Source organism: Pseudophryne corroboree, chromosome 7 (assembly GCF_028390025.1).
Source record: "Pseudophryne corroboree isolate aPseCor3 chromosome 7, aPseCor3.hap2, whole genome shotgun sequence".
Lineage (NCBI taxonomy): Eukaryota > Metazoa > Chordata > Amphibia > Anura > Myobatrachidae > Pseudophryne > Pseudophryne corroboree.
Window position 1 is genome coordinate 322003657 of NC_086450.1, and position 23345 is coordinate 322027001.

At 46.7% G+C, this 23345-nt stretch overlaps 1 protein-coding gene across 2 annotated transcripts in view; it reads right to left on the reverse strand.

Annotated features, from left to right (window-relative positions):
- ZC3H7A (zinc finger CCCH-type containing 7A) overlaps nucleotides 1–23345 on the reverse strand; it is a 201015-nt gene that overhangs the window by 63167 nt on the left and 114503 nt on the right. For both annotated transcript variants that reach the window (XM_063934308.1, XM_063934307.1), the window contains exon 11: nucleotides 16424–16491. In XM_063934308.1, coding sequence (XP_063790378.1) covers nucleotides 16424–16491 — 68 coding nt within the window. The remainder of the gene's footprint in view (nucleotides 1–16423; nucleotides 16492–23345) is intronic.

Consider the following 23345-nt stretch of genomic DNA (forward strand, 5'->3'; position numbering starts at 1 on the left):
AAGCAGGACACCCAATCTTGTTGGGAGCATACAGGACAAACAGCGCTTCTGTTTTTCTTATCCGAGCTGTTCTTGCGACATAGTTTCTCAAAGCTCTGACCACATCCAGAGACTTTGAAGCAGTGAAGGTGTCAGTAGCCACTGGCACCACAATAGGTTGGTTTATATGGAAAGATGAAACCACCTTTGGAAGAAATTGTTGACGAGTTCGCAACTCAGCCCTATCTTCATGGAAAACCAAGTACGTGCTCTTGTGAGAGAAGGCCCCTAACTCAGACACCCGCCTTGCGGATGCCAAAGCCAACAGCATGACCCCTTTCCAAGTGAGAAATTTCAACTCTATCTCCTGGAGAGGTTCAAACCAATCCGATTGAAGGAATCGCAACACCACGTTAAGATCCCATGGTGCCACAGGAGGCACAAATGGAGGTTGGGTGTGTAGCACCCCTTTCACGAATGTCTGAACTTCTGGAAGGAAGGCCAATTGTCTCTGAAAGAAAACGGACAAAGCCGAAATCTGGACCTTCAATGAACCCAATCGTAGGCCCGCATCCACACCCGCCTGGAGAAATTGGAGAAAACGTCCTAACTGAAATTCTTCCGTTGGAGCCTCCTTGGTTTCACACCAAGACACACATTTTCTCCAAATACGGTGGTAATGTTAAGACGTTACTCCTTTCCTGGCCTGAATAAGAGTGGGAATGACTTCTTTGGGAATACCCTTTCGGGCTAGGATCCGGCGCTCAACAGCCATGCCGTCAAACGTAGCCATGGTAAGTCTTGATACACGCACGGCCCCTGCTGTAGCAGGTCCTCGCGAAGAGGAAGAGGCCGAGGATCTTCTATTATCAACTCTTGAAGATCTGGATACCAAGACATCCTTGGCCAGTCTGGGGCAATGAGGATCACTCGAACTCCTGTTCTCCTTATGATTTTGAGAACTTTTGGTATCAGTGGAAGTGGAGGGAAGACATATACCGACCGGAACACCCACTGGGTCACTAGTGCATCTACTGCTATTGCTTGAGGGTCTCTCAACCTGGAACAATATCTCTGAAGCTTCTTGTTGAGACGAGATGCCATCATGTCTACTTGAGGAATTCCCCAAAGACCTGTCACCTCCGCGAAGACTTCTTGGTGGAGGCCCCATTCTACTGGATGGAAATTGTGTCTGCTGAGGAAGTCTGCTTCCCAGTTGTCCACTCCCGGAATGAAAATTGCCGACAGAGCTTTTGCATGTCTTTCTGCCCAGCGGAGGATCTTTGTCACCTCTGCCATTGCTGCTCTGCTTTTCGTTCCGCCCTGACAGTTTATGTACGCGACTGCTGTTACACTGTCCGACTGGATCTGTACGGGTTGATCTTGAAGAAGATGTACCGCTTGTAGAATGCTGTTGTAAACGGCTCTCAACTCCAGAACGTTTATGTGAAGACAAGTTTCTAAACTTGACCATCTTCCTTGGAAGCTCTCCCCCTGTGTGCCTGCTCCCCAGCCTCGGAGACTTGCATCCGTGGTCACCAGGATCCAGTCTTGAATCCCGAACCTGCGTCCCTCTAGGAAGTGAGAACTGTGTAGCCACCACAGGAGCGAAATTCTGGCTTTGGATGACAGGATTATCCTCTGATGCATGTGTAGATGCAATCCGGACCAATTGTCCAATAGGTCCCACTGGAATACTCTGGCATGGAATCGGCCAAACTGTATGGCCTCGTAGGCCGCTACCATCTTTCCCAACAACCGAATACATTGATGAATCGACACTCTTGTTGGTTTCAGAAGTTGTTTGACCATTCTCTGGATTTCCAGAGCCTTTTCTACTGGAAGAACTACCCTCTGTAGTTCTGTGTCCAGTATCATCCCGAGGAAGGACAATCTTGTCGTCGGTTCCAATTGTGACTTTGGAAAATTTATGATCCAACCGTGATGTTGGAGTATTGTCAGGGAGAGTGCTACGTTCTGCACCAACTTTTCCCTGGTCCTCGCTTTTATCAGGAGATCGTCCAGGTAAGGAATGATATTGACTCCTTGCTGTCGAAGGAGGACCATCATCTCCGCCATCATCTTGGTGAATACCCTCGGTGCTGTGGAGAGTCCGAACGGCAACGTCTGAAACTGGTAATGGCAATCCTGTACTGCGAATCTCAGATAAGCTTGATGCGGAGGATAAATGGAAACATGTAAGTATGCATCTTTTATGTCCACCGACACCATGAATTCCCCCTCCTCCAGACTGGAAATCACTGCCCTCAGAGATTCCATCTTGAGCTTGAACCTTTGTTGGTAGAGATTCAGATTTTTCAGGTTTAGAATTGGTCTGACCGAGCCATCCGGCTTTGGAACTACAAATAGGCTTGAATAAAACCCTTCTCCTTGTTGTAACAAGGGAACCAGGACAATGACTTGATCCTGACACAATTTTTGTATTGCTGCTGCTACCACTTTCCTGTCCGGGACAGAAGCTGGTATGGCCGATTTGAAAAAGTGGCATGGGGGAACGTCTTGAAACTCCAGTTTGTACCCTTGGGACACTATTTGTACGACCCACTGGTCCAGACCAGATTGAACCCAGAAGTGACTGAAAAGTTTCAGACGTGCCCCCACCTGAGCGGACTCCCGCAAGGGAGCCCCAGCGTCATGCTGCAGGTTTGGCAGAAGCAGAGGATGATTTTAACAAATACCAGTTTTTACAGAATATCTTCTACTAATAGAGAAGATATTCTGTAAAAACTGGTATTTGTTAAAAAAAGATCCAGTGCTAAAAACTATCCTTTCAGATAAACCCAAGTTTATATATACAAGAGCTCGGAATCTGAAGGATAAATTAACCACCAGTGCATTTATGGAGAGACCACTAGGAGGTATTGTGAGAAACCAGGGTTTCCACAGATGTGGTGAATGTAGTGTGTGTAAGAGTTGCCACTCAAAAACACGAAAACTTGTACAGTTTAATAGGAATGGGAAAGAATTTTCGTATCCAACAGTTTATCACTTGTAACAGTAAGTATGCAGTATATGCTATACAATGTTCTTGTGATAAACTCTATATAGGCAAAACGAGCAGGACATTAAAAATTAGGTGGAGTGAACATGTGCGGAATATCCGGAAGGGTTTAGTCACTCATCCCTTTTCACTCCATTTTAAGGAAACCCATGGATGCTCCACTGATCATATTCTAGCTTTTTGGGGCATTGAATTAACGAAAGATCAGTGGCGCAATAATAATAAGGATAATAGGTTGGCTAAAAACGAGATGCAATGGATTTTTAATTTACAAACCATGGCACCAGATGGTTTAAACCATGAGTTTGAGTTGAGGTGGTTCTTGTAGATATTGCCTAGGTTCCTATTGTTTTTTCAATGTTCATTTTATATGTTTATTTTAAGGGTTTGTTTTTACAAATGTTGCCAAAGAGAACGGGTTGCCATGGAGATGGTACGCTGAGCTTATACTTCTAACCCAGGGAGTACTATGGATGCTGTGATATAGACAGCGATATCCCCATTACAGGCTAGCGGCTCATTTGAAGCCGTTTGCTGGTAACGTGCTGCGGTGTTTTGAGGTAATCGGCCACACGCGTTGCCGTGGTAACGGATCTCCATGGAAATGGAGGGCGGGAGTGACGCTCGTCAGAGACGGACGAGCGGACACAGCCCGGAGGGCGGTTCCCATGGCAACGCATAGCGGAAGTGACGGCAACTAAGGGCGGTTTCCATGGCAGCACGTAGCGGAAGTGACGGCAACTAAGGGCGGATAGACTCACTGGTGTGGATACCAGGAGTCTGCATCCAGAAGAGGAAGTAGTAATGGTTAATGCGGGGAATGCTGGGTACACGTGGAAACGCGTTGCCATAGCAACCCGTTTTCTGAATGGGGAATTTTAATTGTTTCAATTTCCTATGTTTGGCTTTAAATAAGGTTGTCTCATGAGCACTCTTGTTCCTTGACAAAGACCCCCAGAGGGTAGAAACGCATAGGAAGAGTGCCTGAGGCTCATCCATCATTGTTTCCCATTCTGTCATTGATGTTATTAACACCAGGCAGGGAATTGCTGTTATTGGCCAACGGCTTCACCTGTTCAAAAAGCATCATTTTCAGTTTAGGATATTCATGAATGGAAATTGCCCATTTTTAAATAAAATAATTTTTTTATCAGTATTTATATTTCCATTATTGAGGAGGTATACGGTTTGGAGCGTCTAAAGAAACCTTGATGCGAGGGTCCTTGCTTGTGGAGAAGTGAGTATGGTACGCAATATCTGACAGAGATTTATCACATCATTATCACGATAAAGATACCTTTATGTGTGGACAAACACCTTATACACTGTGAGTGAGGTACGCATTGGATCCCTAATATCTGTATCTGTTGTTGCTTGAAAGAAGTTTGGGACGTATTGCACCATGATCTTTCATTGCTTTCTTTTGATGCTTTTTATGTCATCTTGAGCGACTACTGGAGACAGAGGTCTTTCCTGTGAGAACGTAATCAGAGGATCATAAGACAGGACTTTCCTATCTGCGGGACTGATTTGATCTTTATTTGGACTCTAAGTATTCATTGCTTATTGTTATATGTGAAACAACATTGAGCGCTATTTACCTGTGGATGTTTTCCGATATAGTATTGTTGTACCCGTTCTATATTGCGGCTGTGATCAGCGCAATTGGTGGATTGTGATATGGGGATTTGAAATTAATATCTGAATATGTGTATTGCATTTAAAATGACGAATATAAAAAGCACCGTTTGAGCGATATATATATAATATAATTATTTTCCGGTTTGTACATACCATTTGTTTCTTATAGAGCATTTCTGTGAGGGAAGATGTACTACGTTGTCATGCTCGAATTTAGTACATGCTGGTAGAATATGTAATATGACAATAATAGTGCTCTCAGCGTGATAGAAAATTTCTTCCTTCCCTGTACAGTATTTGTACCTATGTTCCCCACATGAGAATGTATAATATTTAAGTGTGCATTACCATATAGATGTAAGAACCTATTTAAACCATTAATGAATTATACAATAGACATATGTTTGTCTCAAATTGTGGCAGGGTTGCCAAAAAATAAGTTCAACTCATTGAAGAATCTAGTATATGCTACATTTAGATACACATTCAGGACAGGTAGCAATTATTGATACATTTTGTTGTAACAATTGTACTAAAATAAGATTTTAAACCTACCGGTAAATCTATTTCGCCTAGTCCGTAGAGGATGCTGGGGACTCCGTAAGGACCATGGGGTATAGACGGGCTCCGCAGGAGATAGGGCACCTAAAAAGAACTTTGACTATGGGTGTGCACTGGCTCCTCCATCTATGCCCCTCCTCCAGACCTCAGTTAGAGAACTGTGCCCAGAGGAGATGGACAATACAAGGCAGGATTTAGCAATCCAAGGGCAAGATTCATACCAGCCCACACCAATCATACCATGTAACCTGGAACATACATAACCAGTTAACAGTATGAACAAAAACAGTAACGGTCCTAGACCGATGTCAACTGTAACATAACCCTTATGTAAGCAACAACTATATACAAGTCTTGCAGAGTTTCCGCACTGGGACGAGCGCCCAGCATCCTCTACAGACTAGGAGAAATAGATTTACCGGTAGGTTTAAAATCTTATTTTCTCTTACGTCCTAGAGGATGCTGGGGACTCCGTAAGGACCATGGGGTTTATACCAAAGCATCCAATCGGGCGGGAGAGTGCGTATGACTCTGCAGCACCGACTGAGCAAACGCTAGGTCCTCATCAGCCAGGGTATCAAACTTGTAGAACTTAGCAAAAGTGTTTGACCCCGACCAAGTCGCCGCTCGGCAAAGTTGTAAAGCCGAGACGCCTCGGGCAGCCGCCCAAGAAGAGCCCACCTTCCTAGTGGAATGGGCCTTAACCGAATTTGGTACCGGCAATCCAGCCGTAGAGTGAGCCTGCTGAATCGTATTACAGATCCAGCGAGCAATAGTCTGCTTCGAAGCAGGAGCGCCAATCTTATTGGCCGCATACAGGACAAACAGAGCCTCTGTTTTCCTAATTCTAGCCGTCCTGGCTATATAAATCTTTAAGGCCCTGACTATGTCTAGGGATCTGGAATCCTCCAGGTCACCGGTAGCCAGAGGCAGCACAATAGGTTGATTCATATGGAACGAAGAAAGCACTTTAGGCAAAAATTGCGGACGTGTCCTCAATTCAGCTTGATCCACATGAAAAATCAAGTAGTGGCTCTTGTGTGAGAGAGCCGCCAATTCTGACACACGCCTTGCTGATGCTAAGGCCAACAACATGACCACCTTCCAAGTAAGAAATTTCAACTCAACCTTGTTAAGCGGTTCAAACCAGTGTGATTTTAGGAACTGCAACACCACGTTCAGGTCCCATGGTGCCACTGGAGGCACAAAAGGGGGATGGATGTGCAGCACTCCCTTTACAAACGTCTGGACTTCTGGAAGAGAAGCCAATTCCTTGTGAAAGAAAATCGGGAGGGACGAAATCTGTACCTTAACCGAGCCTAATTTCAGGCCCATATCCACTCCTGTCTGTAGGAAGTGGAGAAAACGACCCAGATGAAAATCTTCCGTAGGTGCATTCTTGGTCTCACACCAAGATACATACTTTCGCCAGATACGGTGATAATGTTTTATCGTCACCTCCTTCCTAGCCTTTATTAAAGTAGGGATGACCTCTTCCGGAATCCCCATTTTTGCTAGGATTCGGCGTTCAACCGCCATGCCGTCAAACGTCACTGTGGTAAGTCTTGAAATACACAGGGCCCCTGCTGCAACAGGTCTTCCCTCAGAGGAAGAGGCCAGGGGTCTCCTGTGAGCATCTCTTGTAGATCCGAGTACCAGGCCCTTCGAGGCCAGTCTGGGACAATGAGTATCGTCTGTACTCTTCTACGTCTTATGATCCTCAACACTTTCGTGATGAGAGCAAGAGGAGGAAACACGTAGACCGATTCGAACACCCACGGTGTTACCAGTGCGTCTACTGCTACTGCCTGAGGGTCCCGAGACCTTGCGCAATACCTCCGAAGTTTTTTGTTGAGGCGTGACGCCATCATGTCTATTTGAGGGGTTCCCCAAAGACGTGTTACGTCTGCAAAGACTTCTTGATGAAGTCCCCACTCTCCTGGATGGAGATCGTGTCTGCTGAGGAAGTCTGCTTCCCAGTTGTCCACTCCCGGAATGAAGACAGCCGACAGAGCGCTTACATGATTTTCCACCCAGCGAAGAATCCTTGTGGCTTCCGCCATCGCGACTCTGCTTCTTGTCCCGCCTTGGCGGTTCACATGAGCCACTGCTGTGACATTGTCTGATTGAATCAGAACCGGTAGGTTTCGAAGAAAACTCTCCGCTTGTCGAAGGCCGTTGTAAATGGCCCTTAGTTCCAACACATTGATGTGTAGACCAGACTCCTGGTCTGACCAAAGACCCTGAAAAGTTTTTCCCTGTGTGACCGCTCCCCATCCTCGGAGGCTCGCGTCCGTGGTAACCAGGATCCAGTCCTGAATCCCGAACCGGCGACCCTCCAGCAGGTGAGCACTTTGCAACCACCACAAGAGGGACACTCTGGTTCCTGGGGACAGAGTTATTTTCCGATGTAAGTGTAGATGGGACCCTGACCACTTGTCCAGAAGGTCCCATTGAAAAGTCCTTGCATGGAACCTTCCGAAGGGAATGGCCTCGTAGGCCTCCACCATTTTCCCCAGAACTCGAGTGCATTGGTGAACTGACACCCTTTTCGGTTTTAGCAGGTCTCTGACCATGTTCTGGATGTCTTGGGCCTTCTCTATTGGGAGAAAGACCTTCATTTGTTCCGTATCCAGTATCATACCTAGGAACGGTAGTCGAGTTGTCGGAATCAACTGTGACTTTGGTAGATTTAGAATCCAACCGTGTTGCTGGAGCACTCTCAGAGAGAGCGCCACACTGCTCAGCAATTTCTCCCTTGATCTCGCTTTTATCAGGAGATCGTCCAAGTATGGGATAATTGTGACTCCATGCTTGCGCAGGACCACCATCATTTCCGCCATTATTTTGGTGAAAATCCTTGGGGCCGTGGAAAGTCCAAACGGCAACGTCTGAAATTGGTAATGACAATCCTGTACAGCGAATCTCAGGTATTCCTGATGGGGGGCATAAATGGGGACATGAAGGTACTCATCCTTTATGTCCAGAGACACCATAAACTCCCCCTCTTCCATGTTGGCTATTATCGCTCTGAGAGATTCCATTTTGAATTTGAATCTTTTTATGTACAGGTTTAGGGATTTCAGATTCAAAATCGGTCTGACCGTACCGTCCGGTTTCGGGACCACAAATAGGGTTGAATAGTAACCTCTTCCCTGCTGGTGCAGGGGAACCTTGATTATCACTTGCTGTATACACAGCATTTGAATTGCAGCTAACACTACATCCCTTTCCGATGTGGAAGCTGGTAGGGCCGATTTGAAAAATCGGCGCGGGGGCACATCCTCGAATTCCAATTTGTAGCCCTGGGAAACTATTTCCAACACCCAGGGATTCAGGTCCGAACTGACCCAGGCCTGACTGAAAAGTCGAAGACGTGCCCCCACCGGTGCGGACTCCCTCAGGGGAGTCCCAGCGTCAACTGTGGCTTTTGGAGCAGCCGAGGAGGACTTTTGTTCCTGGGCACCTGCCGAAGCAGGTGCTCTCTTACCTCTGCCCTTACCTCTGGCGAGGAAAGAGGATCCCCGACCTCTTTTGGACTTGTGCGACCAAAAGGACTACATCTGATAGGGTGTTGCTTTCTTTTGCTGTTGGGGAATATATGGTAAAATATTAGATTTAACTGCTGTAGCTGTGGAAACCAGGTCCGTCAGCCCATCCCCAAACAATACATCACCCTTATAGGGTAGTACTTCCATATGTTTTTTGGAATCCGCATCACCCGTCCATTGGCGAGTCCATAAGGATCTTCTCGCTGAGATAGACATGGCATTGGCCCTGGAAGCTAGCAATCCAATGTCCCTTTGAGCATCCCTCATAAATAAGACTGCGTCTTTAATATGGGCTAGAGTTAGGAATATAGTATCCTTATCCATCTTATCAAAATCAGCTGTCAGCTCATCTGTCCAAGCTGATATAGCGCTACACACCCATGCCGACGCAATTGTCGGTCTAAGGACTGCTTCAGTATGAGAATAAATACACTTTAAGGTAGTCTCTTGCCTGCGATCTGCAGGGCCCCTAAGGGCAGCTGTGTCAGGAGACGGTAGCGCCACTTTCTTGGACAAGCGCGTCAGGGCCTTGTCCACAGTGGGAGGTGATTCCCAACGCTCCCTGTCCTGTTTAGGGAAGGGGTATGCCATATAGATTCTTTTGGGTATCTGCGGTCTCTTTTCCGGAGTCTCCCAAGCTTTTTTAAAGAAATCATTTAGTTCATGAGATGTGGGAAAATTTATAATCTGTTTCTTTCCCTTAAACATGTGTACCCTTGTGTCGGGGACCGAGGGTTCATCCACATTATGCAACACATCCCTTATTGCCACAATCATACACTGAATGGTTTTAGTCACCCTAGGGTGCAATTTTACTTCGTCATAGTCGACACTGGAATCAGAATCCATGTCGGTAGTAGTGTCTTGTGTTAAGGGACGCTTTTGAGACCCCGACGGGCCCTGTGAGTCGGTCCAATCTGAGGATTGACCGCCTGATGTCCCCCCTAAACCAGCCTTTTCAAGCCTTTTATGTAAAGATGTCACACTTGCATGCAACGTATGCCACATATCCATCCAATCTAGAGTCGGCACAACCGACGGGGACTCACCACTCATTTGCTCCACCTCCTCCTTGGAGAAGCCTTCCGCCTCAGACATGTCGACACACCCGTACCGACACCCCACACACACAGGGAGTTACCTATAAGGGGACAAAACCCCAACCAGGCCCTTAGGAGAGACAGAGAGATAGAGTATGCCAGCACACACCCAGCGCTTAAAAACACTGGAATATATGACCAGATAGCGCTGTTATATGTATATAATTGTAATCTCCACTCACTGCGTCGCCAAAGTGCCCCCCTCCTCTTTTTTCCAGCCTTTGAAGCTCAGCAGGGGAGAGAACAGGGAGCCAGCGTTTCCTCATGCAGTCTCTGTGGAGAAAATGGCGCTGGTTAGTGCTGAGGATCAAGCCCCGCCCACCCGACGGCGGGCTTCGGTCCCATCAACTTTGTATAGAAAAATGGCGGGGGTTACCGGATTTACTGTGCCACAGCCTAATCCATGTTTATCCATGCCAAAATGAGGAATATTGCTGCCCAGGGCGCCCCCCCCCTGCGTCCTGCACCCTTCAGTGCCTGCTTTTGTGTGTGTGACTGGGAGCAATGGCGCGCAGCTTACCGCTGCGCGCTTACCTCATGAAGATCTGATGTCTTCTGCCGCCTGAAGTCTTCTTTGCCTTCTCATACTCACCCGGCTTCTATCTTCGGCATCTGTGAGGAGGACGGCGGCGCGGCTCCGGGACGAACCCCAGGTGAAACCTGTGTTTCGACTCCCTCTGGAGCTAATGGTGTCCAGTAGCCTTAGAAGCAGTGCCCAACTTAACAAGCCAGCTATGCTTCTCTCTCCTCGGTCCCACGATGCAGGGAGCCTGTTGCCAACAGGACTCCCTGAAAATAAAAAACCTAACAAAATTCTTTTTCCACAGAAAACTCTGGAGGGCTCTCTGCAGTGCACCCATTCTCCTCTGGGCACAAGATCTAACTGAGGTCTGGAGGAGGGGCATAAAGGGAGGAGCCAGTGCACACCCATAGTCAAAGTTCTTTTTAGGTGCCCTATCTCCTGCAGAGCCCGTCTATACCCCATGGTCCTTACGGAGTCCCCAGCATCCTCTAGGACGTAAGAGAAACTATGCATTAACTACCAGCAATGGCTACTAGGGTTTTTAGTGCATTTCTGGGCAGAGTTTGTGAGGGTCTCAAATGCTTTGTGTAATTGCTACATTATATTTAATAAAAGCTGTAGGCAACTGTTATGCATGACAGTCATATAATTTCTATAACCTACAAAGTTTAACAAATATAAACTGCATCGGCGACCAACATTTAGGTTTTATACCGGAATACAAACCTCAATATACATAGAAAATATTATGTTTGAGGACCGTAGATATGTATAGTATCAATAATTTTTATTTTTTTATAATAAATTCACCACACAAATCAATTGTCTTTAATAGGTCTGTGTAAGACCGATAGGGGTGTATCACAGTATTTGTATTGATCCAGTTACATTTAGTTATCACACTACTATCAAACCACCCCATTTATTTTATTGATATATAATAAAGGTTACATTTTAAATTACTACAATCATGTCAAATTAAGTATTAAATTAATTTCAAAAGAGTGCTCCAAAAAAGCGATCTATTTTCTTCTGTTGGTCTTTCCCAACAAAACATTTACTGATATGGTTGCTATGGGCAACATCCCATCTTAAATATAACTCCCATCTTAGTAAATTTACCCCTAAATGTTTAGTGCATGTTTTGCAGACTGGTCTTGCTACTGGAAAATTATCCTAATGTTCAATCCTTCTACTAAGCAACAAATTGTGTGAAAGTATGCGGGACATATCTTCTGTTTCTGTGTTATATTTCAGTTTTATTTCAAGAATGAATTTAGGGTATTTTGGGGTTGCTGAATTCAAAAAAGAAAGGTTTTTTTTTCCTCAAATTGGCTCTTGAGATAATGGATACTTACAATTAATAGGGAACTTAGCCACAAAGCATGCATATGGGAATCTACCAGAATATTGTAGAAGGTGAGACACACAAATATATACGTTATGGTAAGAACTTACCATTGTTAACGGTATTTCTCCTAAGTCCACAGGATCGACGGGATAACAATGGGATATGATGAAGCGACAGCGGATTTGTACATATCGGTCAAAGCTTTCCGGCCTCCCAGAATGCAACGGGCCCGTCCATATACAGTATCCCGCCTCCTTGCTCAGGCAAATCAGTTGTATTCCAAAGCTCAAGGCAGGAGCATCATAGATGGCCCTAATCAGGCGATAAGAACACACATGCACACCCGTCCGTACAAGAAGGAAGAGGTTAGTGAGTAGAAGGATCCTCAAATCAGGTGCATCAGGGTGGGGATCCCTGTGGATCCTGTGGACATAAGAGAAATACCGTTATCAATGGTAAGTTCTTACCATAACGTATATTTTTCCGGCAGGGTCAACGGGTTATCCACAGGATAACAATGGGATTTCCCAAAGCAAGTTAGTGGTGGGGACGCTCCTGATTGGACAGGAGAATCCTTCGCCCGAATTCAGCATCATGAGAGGCAAACGTATTCAAGGCATAATGTCTAATGAATGTGTTAATGGAAGACCATGTGGCTGCCTTACATATCTGTTCTGCTGAAGCACCACGTTGTGCTGCCCAAGATGGACCTACTTTACGAGTAGAGTGAGCAGAGACATTAGCCGGAACTGGGAGATCAGCTCGAGAATATGCTTCTGAAATCATCATCCAAAGCCATCTTGCCAGTGTCTGCTCATCAGCAGGCCATCCTCTCCTGTGAAATCCATAGAGAATGAAGAGAGAATCTGTCTTTCTGATGGCACTGGTACGATAATGCACGGACCACGTCCAGCGATGCATCTCCCGCAGAAAGGCCCGGTACCTGGAAAGCCGGGACTACAATTTCTTCATTAAGGTGGAATTTAGACACCACCTTCGGAAGATACCCAGATCTTGGTCTGAGAACTGCTTTATCTTTAGACTTGAATCCAGTACAGCCCCCAAGTGAGTTATCCGTTGTGACGGAACCAGACGATTTTGCCCAATTTATGAGCCACCCGTGGTTCTGCAGACACGTTATTGCCTGTTGCAGATGACATAAGAGCAATTCCTGCATCTGTGCCAGGATTAAAAGATAGTCGAGGTATGGAAATATTCTTATCCCCTGCTGGCGGAGATAAGCTGCCATTACCACCATAATCTTGGTAAATACTCTGGGAGCTGTGGCTAACCGAAAAGGTAGGGCCTGGAACTGAAAATGCTGTTGGAGGATAGCGAACCTGAGATAGCACTGATGGGACAGTGCTATAGGAACATGTAGGTAAGCATCCTGTATATCCAGATTTAATATATAATCCCCTGGTTCCATGGCCAAAATGATGGAACGTAACGTCTCCATGTGAAACCGAGGTACCCAAATGTATTTGTTCAGTACTTTGAGATTGAGCCGAAATGACCCATTTGGCTTCTGAACTAAAAACAAGTTGGAGTAAAAACCCTGTCCTCGTTGTGCAGGAGGAACTGGAATGACTACTCCTGACTGAAACAATTTCTGAACTGCTTCTAACGAAGCCCTGGCCTTCGTCTCTACCAGAGACGGGCTGGTACAAAAAAACCTTTGGGGAGGGTGCTTCTTGAAGGCAAGACAAAAGCATAACCTAGAGATACCGCTTCCTGCAGCCAGGCCTCTGTTGTAGACTGCTGCCAGATCTGTGCAAACTGAAGAAGTCGACTCCCCACCCTGGGGTCCGCCAGGTAGAGGCCCGAACCATCAGGCTGATGGCTTATTTTCTGTTTTCCCAACTGGTCCTCTGGTAGCCCAATGCTTTTTAGTCTTACCAGACTTATTGTATTGGGGCTGCTTGCCATCACTTTTTCCTTTAGCTTTTCCTTGAGACCGAAAGGGCCGAAAAGCCGGAACTTTAGGTTTGAAGTTGTATGCGGAAGGAAACTTGACCTTCTTGGAGTCTGCTTCTGACTCCAGAATATGTCAATTCTTTACCAAAAAGAATATCTCCAGAAAAGGGCAAAGATTCCAAAACCTTCTTAGATTCTGAATCAGCTTTCCATGTACGTAGCCAAACTGCTCTGGAGTAGCTATTGTTGAAGCTGATGCCCTGGAAGCAATAGTACCCATATCCAATGCTGCTTCTTCCACGAACATTGCAGCCTGTTTTATATGAGCTATATGGGATTTGAGCTATATGGGATTTGTGCTCTCTAGAAGCTATAGAAAAATCCCCCTCCAATGCATCAGCCCAGGCAGCCATTGCCTTTGCCATCCAAGCTGAAGCCATGGCTGGCCTTATGACTGCCCCAGACGGGGAAAAATTGGTTTTTAGAAAACCATCCACTCTCCTATCTGTGACATCATTTAATGATGTTGAAGGCAAAGGTAATGTAGATATTTGCACTAATCGAATTACATGCATATCTAATTTAGGAGCCACCTCCCTTTTTAAACAATCCCCAGCTGGAAGAGGATAATTGGAATTCCATTTCTTAGGATTTCTAAACTTCTTATTGGGCATAGCCCAAGCCTCTTCCATAATATCCGTCAGCTGATGTGACACTGGAAACTCAGTCTTAACTGTTTTGGGACGTTTAAACACAGGTGCCTTGGTTTTTAACACAGGCTCTGCTGAATCCTCTATGGATAGAAAAGCTTTCATTGCTTTAATTAACTCAGCTATATCCACTGAGCTGAGACCTTCCTCCTCTTCTATGCCGAAGTAGAATTGAGCTTTCATCTTCCGATGAATCCTCATCTGAATCATGTGTAGCCTGTGAGGGTGAAGATTTACTTACCCCCGGCTTATCAGCTTGTTTCTTTTGAGAAGCTGCTGCTGGAAGTGATACACCATAGATGGGGAGTTGCATGTAAGGGTTAATAGTGTAACCTATCCCTGGTACAGGAGTTGGAGGAATTATCCGTTCAGCTATACTGGATAAAGTCTGTGCAAACATAGCCCAAGGTGGATCCATCTGCACCTGAATCTGCCTTGTATTTTTCATTAACCCCTGGTGAAAGCTAAAACAATTTGCACACAAACCATCCTGAACCAGATCCTGAGAGGATAACACAGCTTTGCAAGATATGAGTGTTGGTGTTGCTATGAGTGTACCTTCATCACCTTTGCCGCTCTTAGACAAGATAAATAATCAACACTTCCACAGTGTACTACACAATTTGTGACTGTAATCACTTTAAATTTCTTAAAGTGATATACAATCCGACACTACCCATGCACCAGCACTGAGGATCGGAATAAACAAACTGACAGAAATATAGTAAAGTCAGCAATCACACTAGCAGTCAGTCACATTTTATACATTAGTATAATAAGCAATATGAGCACATCATCAACTACAACTACATTTTAAGTATGTAGGAGAACATATTACTGCATCAAGTTTACACAGATCTAACGTATTCAGACGCAATGCGAAAGAAACAACAGTAAATGTATACAGACTCATATGCAATAGGCACTTATCTAACTGTTTGTACTCAAAGGGTAGATAGAGACTTAGTGCAGTATAACTCGTACTTAGTAGAGTTGGATACAGGGAGATCAACCTCGCTTCCAGGACCGATCAATACGTAGCGAACGCTGAGTGGATCCAGACGATACTAGTGTACACTGTTGCTCTATGAACCTATAGTGAACACAGACGCTCAATGAACACGGACGTACCAGTCACACAGCCGCCTATGCTGTGACTGGGTCCCCTTCCTGTACAGCGCCTGAGACGGAAGCGGGAAACAGTTCATGGCAGGAGACTCGGAGGAAACTGGTCATGAACCAGGGGGAGTGGCAACCAGGAAAGCGTCTGATTCCCCACTGCTGACATCAACCCTAGGGATCGCGGCCTCATACTATTCCTGGAGCCTCTGATCCCTAAGGCTTAGTGCTGGTGCACCCGAGGTGGCAGCCGCGTCAGCGACTGTTTGGTGGTCTCCTCCCAAAACAGTGCGGCTGTGTCCGTATTCCCCTTCTAAGCGGAACCGATGCCTTACCTTTTCCCCGTGCTCCGGCCACAGCCTGGTAACGTCTGCTGGACCTGCTAGTATATCCGACACAGACGCCCACCGAAACAACACTGTACTCGTGGGTAAGCGTTGTCGCAACCTGGCGGAGAGATGTTGGAGCGACTCTTTGTAAGGTACGTATGAGACGCTGTTTAGAAAGATCACTCAGAAAAGTAGTAAGACTATAAAAATAAAATAAGAAAGCTTAGGGCTTTAGCAGCCCTCTGACCATGGTCCGGCTCCTGGCGCACCAAACAAAAAAACTGATTTGTTTGAGCAAGGAGGCGGGGATATATGGACATGCCCATTGCATGCTGGGAGGCCGGAAAAGCTTTGACCGACTGGTGCAAATCCGCTGTCGCTTCATCATATCCAATTTTTATCCTGTGGATAACCCTGCCGGAGAAATTCTAGGTGTTTATGCGATCATACTAGAATATTCCCCCTCCGTATATAAGTGATTGGCCACTCTCTATTGACAGCTGAGCGGTTAGCGTTGTGTATTGCATCACAAAGTTACCTCAAATTAGCTCTAATATGATTGGCAATACAATAAAAGTCACTCAAATAAAGATAGAGAAAAAAAAAGCCTTGGTACTCACTGAGAACAGAGGTGCATCTCCTAGACTTGTGTTAGGTGTTCCATTCAGGTGATCAAATATGGACACCTCTGAAAGCAGATAAAAAAATTTAATATTGTACAATCTCTTACAATAGTGACCTATAACTTCAGCAAAATGGAACCATCTAACTATTCACAAAGAAACATTGTGGCAAAAAAAGAACTTAACACAAGTTTATTGTATCCACAATTAAATCATACACTTTAGTAGTTTTGAAATAATCAAAACATATGGCCAGATACTTGCCCTAAAGTTCTGCTGTTCTGCAACCTATATCTATAGTATTGACAAACGAAGTTGGGATAAAATATGGATCATGTATAAGACATATCAGTGACAGTGTGACCAGGAGCGGTTCTTGGTGCGGGCAAGCAGTGCCTGCGCCCGAGGAGCTGCGGCCTGGGGGCGCGGCCGCAGGCACCGCCGCCTACCCGCACCCCGCTCCCTGGCTGCAGCAGACGCCGTGGGCTTTGTGGGCGTCCGCTGCAGCCGGCTCCAGTGACAGACACTAGAGGCCATTATTGACCTCTAGTGTCTGTGCGGCGCTGCTATGGGACAGACGTCATGACGTCTCTCTCACAGAGAGGAGCCGCGGCGGCCAGACGGAGCAAGAGCAGCAGCAGCGGTCGGGAAGGAGGAGCGGGGCAGTGGTAAGTATTGTTTTTTTATTTTTGTGTTTGTAAGCTGCTACAAAGGGGCACAGCAACAGGGGGCACAGTGACAGGGGGCACAACTACTGGGGGCAAAGCAACAGGGGGCACAGCAACAGAGGGCACAACTACTGGGGGCAAAGCAACAGGGGGCACAACTACTGGGGCAAATCTACTGAGGGCATAGCTACAGGGGGCACAACTACTGGGGGCAAAGCAACAGGGGGCACAGTGATGGGGCACAACTATTGGGGCAAATCTACTGGGGGCATAGCTATAGGGGGCACAACTACTGGGGCAAATTTACTGGGGGCATAGCTATAGGGGGCACAACTACTGGGGCATATCTACTGGGGGCATAGCTATAGGGGGCACAAGTACTGGGGCAAATCTACTGGGGGCATAGCTACAGGGGGCACAGCTACAGGGGGCAAATTTACTGGGGAGCACAACTACTTGGGGCAAATCTACTGGGGGGGCAAATCAACTGGGGGGCACAAGTACTTGGGGCAAATCTGGGGGCACAGCTACTGGGGACATAACTGTGGCCATGCCCCTCCCCTATGAAGTCACACCCCTATTTTTTGCAATGCGCCTCCGGCGCGCACTAACTGTTTTCCCGCGGGGGCGAGGCGCCAATGGAAACTTTCGCACTGGGCGCCACAAGGTGTAGAACCAGCCCTGAGTGTGACACAATTCATTCAGCAATCTAATAATTACTGAATTAAGAAACATTTAAGACATTACATAGCTTGATGAAATTTATCCAAAACACACATACTATATATTACTAAACAAATGACAAACCATATGTAGCTTAACCTAACTTTGGGGGTAATTCAGATCTGATCACTGGGCTGATAACTTTGCTATGCTGCGATCAGATAGTCGCCACCTCCAGTGTAAATTCTCTGTGCAAGTGTGTGATTGCATGTGTATGCCGAGCTGCGAAAATCCACTTTGTGCAGTCTCTGCGCAACCCAGGACTTACTCCTCCAGTGTGATGAGAACAGGCTGATCGGGGCCGGAGCTGACATCAGACACCCTCCCTGAAAACGCTTGGGCACACCTGCGTTTTTCCGGACACTCCCTGTAAACGCACTGTTGCCACCCACAAACAGCCCCTTCCCGTCAATCACCTTGTGAACGCCCATGCGATCTGATTTTTTGCACCATCTCCTCACTGACCGGCGATGCCTGTTGTTGTTGTCTGACGCACGTGCGCATTGCGGTGCATACGCATGCGCAGTTAGGATCTGATCGCAACAAGTGGTTTGTAATGCAGACAATCTAACAATGCAGAGTTGAAACAATACAAAAAGGGCTGACACCAGTACCTTAAGGGAAGTTAAGCGAAGGCCTAGGCCCAAGCCCGTTTGCAAGAAAGTCACCCTACAAAGACAGTATACTAGGGGATCCAGTATTCAGGTGGACCACCATTGGAAATATGTTCGCCATACACAATAATAAATTAGTGCAGACGAGGGTTTCCTGGCAGGAAGCATAGTGTCAATAACAGACTCTGAATGCGCTAGGTCGGAATGAAGGCATAGGCCCTGGGTCAGGAGATCCGGTCAATGAGGTAGACGCCAAAGAGGGGCTATGGATAGTCTGAGGAGGTCTGCATACCAGGCTCTCTGTGGTCAGTCTGGGGTGACTAAGATGGCCGTGACCTTATCTTGTTTAAACCTGCAGAGGAATCGTGGAAGTAGAGCAACCAGAGGGAAGAGGTATACTAATGGAAATGACCAAGTTGCTGCCAGGGCATCTTCGAGAAATGTGCCTGGGACCCAGGTTTGAGAGCCGTAACAAGGAAGTTTGTGGTTGAGTCTGGAGGCCATCAGCTGTGTGTGTGGATGACAACAGCAGCGGTAAACCAGCATCTGGAAAACTTCAGGATGGAGAGCCCATTCTCCTGAATGAATGTCTTATCTGCTGAGGAAGTCCACCTCCTAATTATGGACTCCAGGAATGTAGACCGCTGACAGCGTGGTGAGAAAGCATCCCGCCCACTGGAGAATGTGAGTGGTAAATACTAAACAGTATGATGCGCTAATATGTGTGGTCTGAGCAGCTCAATATAGGAATTTACAGAATACGTTTAGAGATATGAGCGTGTTCCTTACAGTACGTACATACACACTAGCGCTCATATCTCTAAACTTATTCGGAGAATGTGAGTGACCTCTGTCATGGTGACGTGGATCTTGGTCCCTCCCTAACGGTTGATATAGACTACTGTTATTGTGTTTTCCGACCGAACGTCACTGTTTTGTGTCGTACAAGGGGCTTTTCCTGACATAGCGCCTGGTATACTACGTGGAGTTCCAGTACGGTGATGCAGAGGCTGGACCACCTTCCTTGGAAGGAGTGACTTCTGATGACAACCCCTATCCTGTGAGACTGGCATCCATGGTAAGAAGGACCCAGTCCTGGATCAGGAATGGGCAACCCTTGTCCAGATGGGTGGAGTCACCACAGGAGAGAAAGACTCACCTCCCTGGAAAGAACACTGTCTGGGATTTGAGACCCAGAAGGGAGTGGTTCCACCTCTGCGGACGTCCCAGCTGTAGTGGCCTGGAATGGAACTGTGCATATTCCACCATGTTGAAGCAAGAGACCAGCTTGCCTAGAACCTGCATACAAAAGAACTCGCCGTTTGAGAAACTCCCGTACCAAGGACTAAAGGGAGTCCCCCACTTGTCCTTGAGTAGGAACACTCTCTGCACTCATGTCCAAGAGAGCCCTGAGATGAAGCATGGGCTGAGATTGGGTAAGGCTGGTCTTGCGTCAATTGATGAGCCAGCCACAAGACTACAGTAAGCCCAGTGTTAGCTGAAGATGTTGCTGTAAAGTGTCCTGAGACTCAGCCATTAACAAGATATAGTCTAGGTAAGGCAAAATTCGTATGCCTTGAAGGTAAATGCAAGCAGCCATCACAGCTGTGACCTTTATAAATACTCTCGGCAATGTTGAGAAACCCGAATGGCAGGGCCCAAAATTTATAATGTCATTCTGGACTGCGAAACAAAGGAATCTTTGAGGGTTTTCCCAAATGGGAACATGCAGGTAGGCATCCTGAATATCCTGTGAGGCCATGTTACACCATTTTCAAGGCCTGCATGATGGAGTGACCCCATTTAGACCTATGGGACCCTGAAAAACAGGTTCAGCTGCTTGAGGATGGGATGGAAGGAACCATCTGGTTTCAGAACTAGAAAGACATTTGAGTAAAAATCCATACCTCTTTGGAGGAGGCAGAATGGGATTATCATATCCGCAGACAGAGGGGACAAGATGGAATTGCAGAAAGCAGCAGCCTTGCCTGCGTGTACCAGATTTGTGGTGAAGAATTGTACTAGGGGGTGATCCTGAAAGGTGAGGTAGTACCCGCGTAACACAATCCCCTGGACCCATTAATCGGTTGTCATGTATAGCCACTGGTCGGCAAAAGGGATGAGACCGTCGCCCACCTGCTGAGATCCCAGGTGGGGAACAACCCTGTGATGCTGCGGGTTTGTCTATATGCTTGGGGGCCCGACGGCAACATGACTAGTATTTTCGGCCTCGAGCCTCGGAAGACTTACCGTATGGAGGGTGAACTGTGTGACCTTTTGCTAAATGAAAGGAAAAGTGTTTTGCCTTACGAGCTGCTGAAGGCAGGAAGCCATTTTGGAAGCCACCACTGAAGCCACAATCATGTCCAGCTCTGGACAAAATAGAACGTCCCCTGAAAAGGGAAGGGCTTCAGGAGCCTTTTTGGACTCACCATCAGCATTCCAATTGCGCAGCCAAAGTGCTCATCTAGCGGCTACAGAAGAAGATGAAATCTTGGAAGAAATGGTGCCACAATCAAGGGCTGCCTCGTCCAGATACGTGGTAGCTTTTCTGATATAATCTACCACAGAGAATGTCAGAATGACAAGCACCTGATCTGAGAGCCTCCTCCAAGGAGTATACTCGGCTGCATATTGCCTTGGATATCCATGCCCAGATGAAGGCCGGACCAACAGCCACACCAGCATTAGCGTACATGGCCTATAGGAACAGTTCTAATTTACTGCCAGTGGGGTCTTTAAGAGTTACCACGTTAGGAATAGGCAAGGTGGTAGATTTAACCAACCATGCAATGTGCGCATCCAATGGAGGTGGTTTTCCCAATTTCTGTAAGTCCCCCATGTGAAAGAGGGCAGAGAGAAGAGAGACACTTGGATACCAACATTTTTTTGTTAAGGGTGTGACCAAGCCTCTGCTAGGAGGTCTTCTAACTGTGTAGATGGGAGGAAGATGGACAGATTGACAGATCATTTTTACATTTAAAGAGTGAAGCTTCTGAAGCCACAGCCTGATCTGAATTCTTGATCTTTTAGACAGATCTCACCACCTTAACCAAAGCGTCAGCTCTGATCTGTGACATGTGATCCTCCTATACAGAAGAGGAATCAACATTTGAAGTCTGTGACATTATGTCCTCATCAGAAAAATAATTCGACTGGGAATCCTCAGTAGGAGGATGTATAGTGGTTCCCTGTCTGGATACCATGCGTTTGGCTGTAGAAACCAGTAAGTGTTGTAAGGAATTAGGAGACCTGAACCAAACCCTGCACTGAATTCAATAAACCCTGAACCTAGGCTGGCTCTGAGAGAAAATGCTGTAGGTTCTCTAAAGGAGACTGGTGAGAGGTCTGCTGCAATACCTCAGTAGAGACTATAGGAGGCAGTGGAAGCCGGGAAGCTGCTAGCTGTGAGGCTAATTCCCGCAAAGTAAGGGACAGCGATGTCGCCCAATCTGGCTCCAGCGTGGGATATACCTCAGAGGAAATCCCACCATGTGCCACCATAGAGCAACGATCACATATGCCAATGTGATCCTAAGCACAGCAGGCAAAATGTTCCTTACAGGCAGTACATGTATGTGCATGCAGTAAGGCAGGCTTCATCTAAGGCAGACTTCCTCCATTTCAAACTTATGCTCTTGTCCTTCAGTGCTGTCCCTTTCCCTCGCTAAACAGTTATACTTCAAGATTCTCATCTCCTTCCAGTCTTCCAACCCCCAGCACCTCTTGGCCACTGTCAACTCCCTCCTCTGCCCACCCCCACCTCGTCTACCCTCCTGTCTGCTCTTGACTTTGCCACTTATTTCACATCCAAGATTGACTCCATACGTCAGGACATCACATCCCACCAGACCATCAGCAACCAGCCACCTCCTGTCCCTTACCACCCCTCCCCAGCCCTCTCACCAACTCGGACATCTTTCTCCCATGTATCTGGTGACAAAGCCATGGACCTCATTCGTCCCCCCCCCCCCCCACTTGACCCTATCCCCTCCCGCCTCCTTCGCTACCACTCTCCTTCTGCTTGTTTCCATTTTGCCCACCTTCTCAATCTCTCCATCTCATCAGGCACTATCCCCTCTGCCTTCAATCATGCACTCGTCTCCCCTATTCTTAAAAGACCTATCCTTGATCCAAACACCCTCTCCAACTACGGACCCAACTCTCTCCTCCCTTTTGCCTCCAAAGCTCCTTGACCACATCTCTACAATCGCCTTACTGCCCTTCTTTCCTTCCATTCACTGCTTGACCCTTTCCAGTCTGGCTTCCGTTCTCGCCACATCACTGAAACTGCCCTCACAAAAGTCTGCAATGACCTCTTTCCTGCCAAATCTAAGGCCCACTACTCTCTGCTTATTCTGCTTGACTGCTCTGCTGCTTTTGACCCTGTGGACCACCCTCTCCTCCTGCAAATCCTTCACTCCCTTTATCTGCATGATACTGCCCTCTCCTGGCTGTCCTCCTATCTCTCTGACCATCCCATTTCTGTCTTCTCTCATGACTCTACACCCCCTTCCACTAAATTTGGGTGTCCCCCAAGGTTCTGTCCTTGGTCCTCTCCTTTTCTCTCTATATACGTTCTTTTTAGGTGAACTCATTAGCTCTTTTAACATCCAATATCATCTCTATGCTGATGATACTCAAATCTACCTTTCCTCCCCTGCTTTCTTCACTCGTATCTCCAACTGTCTCTCTGCTATCTATTCTTGGATGTCCCAGCGCTTTCTTAAACTTCACATGTCTAAAACTGAGCTGATCATCTTCCCACCCTCCCGCACAACCTCTTCTCCCACAATTTCATTATCTATTGATGGCACTACTATCTCCTCTAGCCTCCAACTGCGCTATCTTAAAGTAATCCTTGACTCCTCCCTCTCCTTCAAACACATTCAGCACCTCTTTTACAAACCTGCC